The 12,590-nt window shown below is 39.7% G+C and overlaps 1 protein-coding gene across 2 annotated transcripts in view; it reads left to right on the forward strand.

Moving 5' to 3' along the window:
- Window positions 1-200: 200 nt before the first annotated feature.
- Window positions 201-12,590, forward strand: part of LOC142664087 (uncharacterized) — a 14,113-nt gene continuing 1,723 nt past the window's right edge. Inside the window, exons 1-5 of one of the 2 annotated variants that reach the window (XM_075843035.1) lie at window positions 201-294; window positions 1,585-1,660; window positions 1,778-1,851; window positions 1,939-2,234; window positions 2,401-2,515. In XM_075843035.1, the coding sequence (XP_075699150.1) occupies window positions 2,452-2,515 (64 nt within the window). In that variant the 5' untranslated portion in view covers window positions 201-294; window positions 1,585-1,660; window positions 1,778-1,851; window positions 1,939-2,234; window positions 2,401-2,451. The remainder of the gene's footprint in view (window positions 295-1,584; window positions 1,661-1,777; window positions 1,852-1,938; window positions 2,235-2,400; window positions 2,516-12,590) is intronic. The other variant, XM_075843042.1, reaches the window with a different exon arrangement.

The following is a 12,590-nucleotide window of genomic DNA, read 5'->3' on the forward strand; positions in this document are numbered from 1 at the left end:
ACTTTTTTTGGGTTGGCAGGGAGCTCTTAATAAATGTCCTCTGCGCCCGACCACTTTCAACTGTATCTGCAAATCTCAGGACGCGCCCTTTAGACTTTGATTAAATAAACATGGAATTGCAGGTGTGGAGGGAAGTGTGTGATATACAGACAGATATACAGTAGTCTTGTATTCCGTCACTGTGTGTTTCCTGCAGATGGATCCAGTAGAAGAAATCCACCAGAGAGATGCCCCTGTCCTCTGTATTCCCAGGACTGTCCAGAGGAAAATCACAATGTCCCAGAGAATCATCAGGTAGATGGCGCTAAGCTCTCATCACAATATGACTATAAAGCTGGGGGGGTCAGGTGGAGCGTGTGCCCCAGGCACAAATAGGAAAGAAGGTAGGGGTTACCAGGCTGCATGGGCATAGTTGCCAACAATCCTGAATTTTCCAGGAGAGTCCCAAATTTACAGAGGCGTGTCCCGGCAACTGCCATGTTCAATTTATCTGCGTCCTCAGGATGCAGACACAATTGAATATTATGGCAGAGCAGTAAACTATCCCTGCTCTACCATTCACTCCTCCTGGAGCGGAATCCCTGGCCAGAGAGTTGCCGATGCTTTGGCCGGGTATTCCGCTCCTAAAGGGAACCCCTGACACCCCTGTCCATATATGGACAGTGACATTAGGGACTCCTCCTGGAGTAAAAACCGCATCCAGAGCATTGCAAACACTCTGGCCAGGGATTCCGCTCTTGGAGAAGCCCCTGACATCACTATCCATATATGGACAGTGACGTCAGGGGCTCCTCCAGGCAGAGCAGGGATTCCACTGCACTATCTACAAGGGTGTGTGTGTGGCACTATCCCCTGGGGGGAGTGTGGCAGTATCTACAAGGGGTGTGGCACTATCTACAGGGAGGGTGTTTGGCATTTTCTCCTAGGGGGGAGTGTGGCATTATCTACAGAGGAGCTGTGTGGCAGTATCTACAAGGGAGGCTGTGTGGCAGTATCTACAAGGGGGGGTGTAGCACTATCTACATGGGGGGGTGTTTGGCACTATCTACAAGGGGGGGTGTAATACTATCTACTAGGGGTGTCTGGCAGTATCTACAAGGGGGGCTGTGTGGCAGTATCTACAAGGAGGGGTTGTTTTTATAGAAGTATCTGCAAAGGGCTGTGTGGCAGTAACTACAAAGGTGGTTGTGGCAGTATGTACAATAGGTGGTTGTGTGGCAGTAACTACAGGGGGGGGTGACACTATCTTCGAGAGAAGGCTGTTCATTATGTCACCATGTAGTCTCATTAGCCTCCGTTATACAATCTGTTGTAGTCCGGCACTGACCTCTTTAATTTATTTTATTTTAATTTATTGTTCCAGTAACTCCTTTCTAGAACTATATCGCTTGTAAAATGTACAAATGGTTTTATCCTCGAGTTACATAAACAAAATTACACCTCATTGATTGGTAGAGGAAGCAAACATGGCAAGGGAGAAGGAGATGTTGGGGGGGGGGGTGGGGGGCAAACTGAATCTTTGCCCCGGGTGCTGGAGAACCAAACTACACCTCTGCTATAAAGTCATTTTTCTTGTCTGTTTAGGGTGAAAACCTGATTTATATTAAGTTTGAGGTTAAAGATGAAAGCGAAGAGGAGATGGATGTAGTGGCTGATCAGTGTAAGGAGCTGGAGACTTTCATTAGTTGTAAAGACAAACCTGTTTTGAGGGTCACCTAGATACTACTCCCATCATCCCATGTAAATAATCTAATCCATCACTGTGTGTTTCCTACAGATGGATCCCATAGGAGAAATCCACAAGAGAGATGTCCCAGTCCTCTGTATCACAATGTTCCAGAGATTCATCAGGTAGATGGTGCCAAAGTCTCATAAAAATATGACTTTAAAGTAATTAACCGAAATTTAATGCTATATTTATTTTTCTCGTTTGATTAGGGTAAAAATCTGATTGATATTAAGGTTGAGGTTAAAGATGAAGCAGAAGAGGAAATGGATGTAGTGGCTGATCAGCGTAAGGAGGGGGGACGTTCATTAGTTTAAAAAGATTTGTCTTTACAAGTCACCTAGATACTACTCCCATCATCTCATCATCACGTGTAAATAATCTATTCCATCACTGTGTGTTTCCTACAGATGGATCCAGTAGGAGAAATCCACCAGAGAGATGTCCCAGTCCTCTGTATTCCCAGGACTGTCCAGAGGAAAATCACAATGTCCCAGAGAATCATCAGGTAGATGAAGCTGAGCCCTACACCAGATCTATATAGGGGGGTGTGGAGCTTTTTGGTCCTGCGGTCATAGATGTGGTCATAGATTTTGGTGGTTTCTTATGTTGATCTGTTAGATTCTTCGCACTCTCTGCTGTATTGTACTGAATTGTTAAATATGTGAAATCAGGGGGAAGATCTGACTAATATTAAAGTGGAGGATGAAGCAGAAGAAGAGCAGATGGGGGGCGATCAACCGTGTAAGAGTGAAGTGGAGGAGGGAATTCCAGGAGGTGTTACCACAGGTAAGGAATAATGAATTTAGAAAGTGAATTGGGAGGTTTGTTAAGGTGGGGTTCCTCCTTGGTTCTACATTACAGTAAGGCTGGATTCACACGAGCATGTTCAGTCCGTAATTGACGGAACGTATTTCGGCCGCAAGTCCCAGACCGAACACACCGTAGGGAGCCAGGCTCCTAGCATCATAGTTATGTACGATGCTAGGAGTCCCTGCCTCGCTGTGAGACAACTGTCCCTTACTGTAATTATGTTTTCAGTACGGGACAGAAGTTCCACGGAGAGGCAGGGACTCCTAGCGTCGTACATAACTATGATGCTAGGAGCCCAGCTCCCTGCAGTGTGTTCGGTCCGGGACTTGCGGCCGAAATACGTTCTGTCCATTACGGACCGAACATGCTCGTGTGAATCTAGCCTAACACGTCAGACAATGTGTTATACATAGTGCAGGACCTGAGGGAGCTGTGACTGCACATAGAAGTTCTCTACAAGGGGTTCTATAGTATAGCCTATAAAGTGTGGGGTACAATTAACACAACACATGTAATTGAGAAAATACAAACTTTTTTCTAAAAAATCGCAAAGATTAAAAGATGAGTCATTAGAAGCATGAATAAAAACGTTCATCCAATGCAGAGGATATGTATACACAATAAGTAAAATAACAAATATAAACAGTGTATAGTTGTTTTACTGGAGCAGACAGACTAATTAAATAGATGTTAGGAACTATTGTGCAAACAATAGCATATATGGTGTAGTAATGTGCACATTAAAACTAAGTCAATAATAGAGTCTGAAATGGCACAAACACCAGCACCCTGTTGCTAAGCAAAACCCTGTAATGCTTCGATCAGCAAGGAAATACAGGCAAATACCGCTCCAAACAGATTTTAAATGAAGCAGCATGAAAGGGGTGAAAACAGTAACATACCCATGATGATACCTCTGCAGAGAGAGACCGTCAGACCCGACGCGCGTTTCGGCGGGATGCCTTCGTCCGGGGGTGGCGTCTCTCCAGCTGAGGTCACCCTTTTAAAGAACCCTCTGTCCAATCGTGTGCACAAAAATAGGTTACATAACCTCATGAGTTTGTGATATCGGCATCATGCGCCAGGCATGGAGATGGCCGCAAGTGTACTTCCGGTCATGCGTCATCAACGTGGGACGACGGCGTCTGACGCCGGTAAAACACGCCCAACTCGATACAGATTCGCCAATCGGAAGAAAGCGAGGCCCCTCCCCCCTGACGTAAGCGCACAGAGAAAACCCCGATGTGAGGTAAGTAATGACACATATTAATAGGGCACACTACTGGACAGATTCGTCACGGAGGTGAATACTGGAGCAATTTTAACATGTTGCAATTCCTAAAGAATGTCGCCACTTATATATGTACTGAAATAACCTTAAATGGACATTTTAAAAAATACATACAATATGGGTAATATGATTAGATAGCATAATCTTCAAAAAATATATATTCAGAATAGACCCCAGAACAATATAATATATCTATACGTTTGAGATTTGATATAGAAAGGCACATCAATGCATATAATGTGAAAAATAAGTGAAAAAGTGAAAGTGAATACAATTTAATAAACAATGTACCAAAAAATATATCAAACAATTGTACATTGATAATTTCAGCGTTAATAAGCTCGAAGAATGTATAAATATACTAAAGTGCAAAAAGAGACATATGTATATACAAGTACTATGTACATGTCAATACACATGAAATATATGTGTAAAAGTGCGAATGTGCAAAAAATAAAATAAACAAGTGCAGTGATATAATCGTATGCATATACATATGTAAACAATAAAATAATGCATCAAATAAATACTCAAATATACAATACAGTAAAAGTGATGAAAAAAATAAATATATATATATATAAAAAATATATTTAAAAATTATATATACAGTGATAAAATCATGTGTATATACACCCCAAAAATTATTAATTATAATAATTCATATATGTGCCGCATAGACAATAAAATATAATAATTGAAGATTTAGACAAAAATACACGACATTTCTTAGAGGAAATCAATTTGTTCATATCACAGTTCTCGTATCTCAATTCTCTCCAAGTATGGTCTAGTTGATTGATTCTATAATAAAAGGGAAATAATTAGACAGACATAAAGAAAGAGATTAATATAAAACATACTTAAAAAATGACCCGCTGGAGGTCAATGGTCAAAGAAACGGAGCGAAGTTTAAATTTTCATTGAGTCCCATAGGACGCATTTTCCCTGCAGTGTGTTCGGTTCGGCACTTGCGGCCGAAATACGTTCCGTCCATTACGGACCGAACATGCTCGTGTGAATCTAGCCTAACAGGTCAGACAATGTGTTATACATAGTGCAGGACCTGAGGGAGCTGTGACTGCACATAGAAGTTCTCTACAAGATGTTCTATAGATCCGGTCATGCACTATGCTTCGTGTCAGATTTTGGGAGGAACCCCAGCAGCCTGTAAAAATGACAATAATTCAATACATTAGTATGTCTGACGATCGCTGGTTCACAGCCCGTGCAGGGACTAACAGTGTTAAAAATAGTTAACTTTTTTTAGTGGTGTACAAAAAAAAAACCTTTTCCCACTTTTCCTCTTAAAGTATTGTAAAAAATAAACAATATTGGTATCACCGCCACCGTAAAAAGTCTGAATTATTACAATATAACATTATTTAAATCGCAATGTGAATACCGTAAAAAAGAAATTAAACCGCTAGAATCTCTATTTTTTTGGTCACCTTTGCGCTAAAAAATAATGTAATATAAAGTGATCAAAAAGTCATATGTACCAATAAAAACTACAGCTCGCCCACAAAAAATAAGCCTTCACTCTGCTCAATCAATAAAATAAAAAAATTAAATAAAAATAACCGGCAGGATAAAGGTAACGTGATTTATACAGAACAGTGAAAGCCACATTAAAAAAAAATTGCTGTTTATTGATCAGTTTGCCTAAAACAAATGGAATAAAATGTGTTTGAAAAGTTGCATGTTCCTCACAATGGTATTAATAAAAAGCCCCCAAACCACTACATCTATGAAAAAAGATATGGCTCCCATTAGTCGAGGATGAAAAAATATGCAGATGAGCTGGTCCGAGCGGAACATTCCTTCTGTTTCAAGAGGTGATTATCAGGGCTCTAATATTTGGAAACCACGAAGAGAAGGGCACAAACATATCTGCTGGAAGCGAGGGCGCCCGTATTCTACCAGGACAACACTTTCCCAGCAAAATTCCCCAAACTACAAAGGTGCAGAGTGTGGACCAAAAGGGGGATAAGTAAGGACACCATTTATCAGTGCGACACCGGCCTGTGCATAAAGGATTGCATCACAGCGTAACACACATCTATGGATAATTGAATTATTTACCCCATTATACCCTCTTATTATGCCATGATGTACTCCGCACAGCTTACATATACCCTGATGTACTCCTCACATATTACATATACCCTTGTGTACTCCACACAGCTTACATATACCCTGATGTACTCCTCACATATTACATATATCCTGATGTACTCCACACAGCTTACATATACCCTGATGTACTCCTCACATATTACATATACCCTGATGTACTCCTCACATATTACATATACCCTGATGTACTCCTCACATATTACATATACCCTGATGTACTCCTCACATATTACATATACCCTGATGTACTCCTCACATATTACATATACCCTGATGTACTCCTCACATCTTACATATACCCTGATGTACTCCTCACATATTACATATACCCTGATGTACTCCTCACATATTACATATACTCTGATGTACTCCTCACATATTACATATACCCTGATGTACTCCTCACAGATTACATATACCATGATGTACTCCTCACAGATTACATATACTCTGATGTACTCCTCACATATTACATATACTCTGATGTACTCCTCACATATTACATATACCCTGATGTACTCCACACAGATTACATATACTCTGATGTACTCCTCACATATTACATATACCCTGATGTACTCCACACAGATTACATATACTCTGATGTACTCCTCACATATTACATATACCCTGATGTACTCCTCACAGATTACATATACCGTGATGTACTCCTCACAGATTACATATACCCTGATGTACTCCTCACATATTACATATACCCTGATGTACTCCACACAGATACATATACCCTGATGTACACCACACATATTACATATACCCTGATGTGCTCCTCACGGCTTACATATACCCCGATGTACTCTTCATAGATTACATATACCCTGATGTACTCCTCACAGATTAAATATATCCTGATGTACTCCTCACATATTACATCTACCCTGATGTAGTCGTCACATTTTACATATACCCTTATGTACTCCTCACAGATTACTCATTACATATACCCTGATGTACTCCTCACATATTACATATACCCTGATGTACTCCTCACAGATTACATATACCCTGATGTACTCATTACATATACCCTGATGTACTCCTCACAGATTACATATACCCTGATGTACTCCTCACAGATTACATATACCCTGATGTACTCATTACATATACCCTGATGTACTCCTCACATATTACATATACCCTGATGTACTCCTCACATATTACATATACCCTGATGTACTCCTTACATATTACATATACCCTTGTGTACTCCACGCAGCTAACATATACCATGATGTACTCCTCACAGATTACATATACCCTGATGTACTCCTCACAGATTACATATACTCTGATGTACTCCTCACATATTACATATACCCTGATGTACTCCTCACAGATTACATATACCCAGATGTACTCCTCACAGTTTACATATATCCTGATGTACTCCTCACGGCTTACATATACCCTGATGTACTCCTCACAGATTAAATATATCCTGATGTACTCCTCACATATTACATCTACCCTGATGTAGTCGTCACATTTTACATATACCCTTATGTACTCCTCACAGATTACATATACCCTGATGTACTCCGCACATCTTACATATACCCTTATGTACTCCTCACAGATTAAATATATCCTGATGTACTCCTCACATATTACATCTACCCTGATGTAGTCGTCACATTTTACATATACCCTTATGTACTCCTCACAGATTACATATACCCTGATGTACTCCACACAGATTACATATACCCTGATGTACTCTGCATAGATTACATATACCCTGATGTACTCCTCACATATTACATATCCCCTAATGTACTCCTCACATATTACATATCCCCTGATGTACTCCTCACATATTACATATCCCCTGATGTACTCCTCACATATTACATATACCCTGATGCACTCATTACATATACCCTGATGTACTCCTCACAGATTACATATACCCTGATGTACTCCTCACATATTACATATACCCTGATGTACTCCTCACAGATTACATATATCCTGATGTACTCCGCACATATTACATATATCCTGATGTACTCCTCATAGATTACATATACCCTGATGTACTCCTCACATATTACATATACCCTGATGTACTCCTCACATATTACATATACCCTTATGTACTCCTCACATATTACATATACCCTGGTGTACTCCTCACATATTACTTATACCCTGATGTACTCCTCACATATTACATATACCCTGATGTACTCCTCACATATTACATATACCCTGATGTACTCCTCACAGATTACATATATCCTGATGTACTCCTCATATATTACATATATCCTGATGTACTCCTCACAGATTACATATACCCTGATGTACTCCTCACATATTACATATATGCTGATGTACTCCTCACATATTACATATACCCTGATGTACTCTTTACAGATTACATATATCTTGATGTACTCCTCACATATTACATATATCCTGATGTACTCCTCACATATTACATATACCCTGATGTACTCTTTACAGATTACATATATCTTGATGTACTCCTCACATATTACATATATCCTGATGTACTCCTCACAGATTACATATACCCTGATGTACTCCGCATAGATTACATATACCCTGATGTACTCCTCACAGATTACATATACCCTGATGTACTCCGCATAGATTACATATACCCTGATGTACTCCTCACATATTACATATACCCTGATGTACTCCGCACAGATTACATATACCCTGATGTACTCCTCACATATTACATATACCCTGATGTACTCCTCACAGATTACATATACCCTGATGTACTCCGCATAGATTACATATACCCTGATGTACTCCTCACAAATTACATATACCCTGATGTACTCCTCACATATTACATATACCCTGATGTACTCTGCACAGCTTACATATACCCTGATGTACTCCTCACAGATTACATATACCCTGATGTACTCCTCACAGATTACATATACCCTGATGTACTCCTCACAGATTACATATGCCCCCACATTATACACTGAATCACAAGTAATATCCCAAACAGAACTATTACCAAGCAAAATCCAGGCTCCAAAAGACGCTGCCTCAATACTGAGCCCTACACTGTGCCCAAACAGCAGTTTACTACCACATATATGGTATTGCTTTAACCGGGAGAAGCCTTTTAATAATTTTTGGGGTGTTTGTCTCCAGTGGCACAAGCTGGGCACAACATATTGGACTCTGAAATGGCATATCTGTGGAACAATTACAATTTTCACTTTGTACCACACAGCCGACACCCGTTGAGTATGGAGCGTACTCAGCCCGTGTGCGTGCTCCATACTTCCCTTTAACGCTTTTTATGTACATGTAGGTGACAATGCGTTAAAGGGAATGTGGCGCTAGAAATGTTTTTATTTTTTTTGTTAAACAGTTAGTGTACTTTCCAAATTTTTTTTCACGAGTCAGGAAATATTATAAATTAGATTCTAATTTATAACATTTTCCAGTGCTGGTCACTAGATGGAGCAATTCCCAAAATTGCAGCATTGCATGTGGTAAAGCAACCACATTGCTTTATGCTTCAAATTTGGTGTAAACACACTTGCTCTAGTGAGCTCACAAAATCCCCCCTCCTTTATCCTGGCTAGTGCCAGGAGAAAGGAGGGGATTGAACGGTCAAACCTCCTACACTGTGTGTCGCCATTTTTTGAGCTAGCACACAGTGTAGTAGGTTTACATACAGTAGTAAACACACAGTAAAACACGTACATACACAGACCTAACTTACCTGCTCCTGCCGCTGCTCCCTCTGGTCCGTCCGCTCTGGTCTGCTCCCTCCGCTCCTCGTGCTTGCTTCAGAAGACCAGTCTGGAAGCCGCGACCGGAAGTCGTCATCTCAGTCTGGCCGCGGCTTCCGGTCGACATGAACATGGCGCCGGATTTCGCTCTAGCGAAGACCTGACTTTTGGTCTGTGTGGGAACGGCTCCCGTTCTCATTCACTATGGGGATGTGTGTGCCGTATTCCATCACTGTATGTGTCGTTAATCGACACATACAGAGATGGCAAAAAAAATGGCAGCCCCCATAGTGAAGAAAAAGTGAAAAAATATAAAAAAGTAAAACACAAACACATAAATAAAATATTTTATAATAAAACACTAAATGCAAATTGATATCCAAATTTTTTTTTCTCGTGACACTTGTCCTTTAAGGTAGGGGTTTATGTGTAATTTTTACTTCATTTATCTTTGTTTATTTTTTTATTTTATTTTTTTTTCCATCAGAAAATATATTTGGGGAACTTTTATTATTTCATTTTATTTTTTTTAAACTATACATTTCCTCTGTAACTGGCGCTTTACAGCAGGGGAGATCAGCCATGTTATAGTGACCATTGTCACTGATAGGGCTGTGCTGGGTCTAGTTAGATACAGCAGCAGCCTCCTACTACCGGCATCTCGGCGATCATATGACCACCGGGATCAATAGAGGCAGCAGCGCTCATTGAGCGTTGTGTACGTGAGTGTAGAGTAGACAAGTATACTTTTTTGTCTTCTTTCCAAAGTCCCTGGCAGTCTCTGACGACCAGGCACCCGACATTTAGCTGCTCAATCACTCAGGCAGCAAACTTAAATCTATAGCATATGTACACAGTGGGCAGTCCTCAACCGGTTAAACATCATTTTAGGAGTCAATCGAAATGAAAAAACACATACATTTTGGTTATTTCCTTTGTACTTTGTTTATTTGGTTCTTCCATTACAATTTTTTTTAATAATAACAGCTGAGAAGAAAGATCCTCATTATAGTTCTATATTTAATATGAGCCTGGGACAAGTATTGAGTAGCTATTAGAAAACACACACGGTCCCCATGACAACTCTGCACACAAGTCACCAGGGGACATGTTGTCTTCAGGATATTTCCATAGTACAACCTTAGGCTGCACTATAAAGCAATCAGATCTCCGCTGTAATCTACTATACACTAAATAGCTTTTTGGAACATGTCTTCTTTAAATGGACACTAACTTTTCAAACAACTTATGGTAATATTATAGTATTCCTGATATATATCAACTTTGTAATTTACTTACTGTTATAGTTTAGCTGTTTTATCTATGAAAATTGTATGTGAAGTTAGTGCCACAAGGTGAGAGACACACGGGTGCTGCTGCTTATAGAAGTCTATGGAAAAGGTAGGGGAAGCAGAAGGATGGAGCAGGAGCACAAAGACACAGATGCTGTTGTCAATAAAAGTCTTTGAAGAGGAGAGGGGGAGCAGAAGCAGAGAGAGTAGACATAGGCTGCTGGTAAGAGTTATATGTCACCTCTGTGCTGGATTTTTCGCTACACTGCTCCTTACTGCTGTATGATGTGCTCCATACTGCTGCAGCTTCTAAGGGTGTGCTACAGAGAGATAGTAGACCAGGGTGGCTCTGTGTGCAGTGTATATAAGACATGATAACAGTTAGGCTCCACCCACTACCTCAGGGAAAACTGAAATTTAAAAATAGAGCCTGCAGAGGGAAAACTGCTAAAAGAATGCCAGGTACAAGTCATATAATGCCAGAAATAGTGTTATTCCTCCTATACGCACATATAACAGATTATTCTGAAAAGTCGTCTAAAAATTAGGTACGTTTTAAGGGTCTTTAAGACGTTTTCAAAGTGGGTTTAAAGATGTATTGTTTTTTTTTATATTGGATTAAAAAAACAGATCAATGATTATTAGGAAGCACCTATTTTAACCAGTTGCTGACTGCCCATAGATTATAAATGCCCTGGTGGTCCACACCTATCTCTGCAAGGACGTTTTAAAACATCCTGCTGAGTTTTCTCCTCTCCGCTCTCCCACTCCATCAGAGTTAAATATATCACTTGTTTTATTACACAATATCGAAGCCTTATATGTTCTGAGAAAAACAAGACCAAATAAATATATGTTGGCACAGAAATAGAACAACAATTTGCTATTAAATTGTCACATGACTAAAACTTGAATGAGGCCACTTCATTTCATTAGGTTCACATTATCAGTACTTGATAGGACACTCTTTCCCCTTACAACAGCCTGAATTCTTAGTGGAATGATATTACTATGTACTTGAAACCTTTATTACAGATTCTGATTATTAACTTCACTCTGTCTATTCCACTGCATCCTATAGATGTTCTATAAAATTGAGATCCGGTGACTGTTCAGCCATTAGGATATGCAGACCTCATTATCATGTCCATGAATTCATCCTGTGATTTGTCTCATGACACATTATCTTGTTAAATGTTGACTGTGGGCAATATTAGACTGTAACAATATTAAATTAAGATTGTGTATGCCTTATTAGTATTTAAGCGGCCAAATGTGTTGGCAGAGAACAGGCTTCATTGCTAGACAAGGTTCTGCTTTTCCCCCAAAAAAAATTTTATTAAGTCAAGCTTTAGGTAATAAATTAATAGTGGAGGACTGAGTGTAGACCAGAATCCTGGACTGTCATGGATTTATTTTAAAGTGTTATACAAAGCGTTATAAGGCTGGAATGGAGTCAAAAGGCTTGGCTTAATCTTCTTCCTGCTTGATCCGCTTCTGACTTTGGTTCAAAAAACGTCATGTGTGTTTCCAGTCTAATACGAATGTTATAAATTTGTCAACTT

Source organism: Rhinoderma darwinii, chromosome 1 (assembly GCF_050947455.1).
Source record: "Rhinoderma darwinii isolate aRhiDar2 chromosome 1, aRhiDar2.hap1, whole genome shotgun sequence".
NCBI lineage: Eukaryota > Metazoa > Chordata > Amphibia > Anura > Rhinodermatidae > Rhinoderma > Rhinoderma darwinii.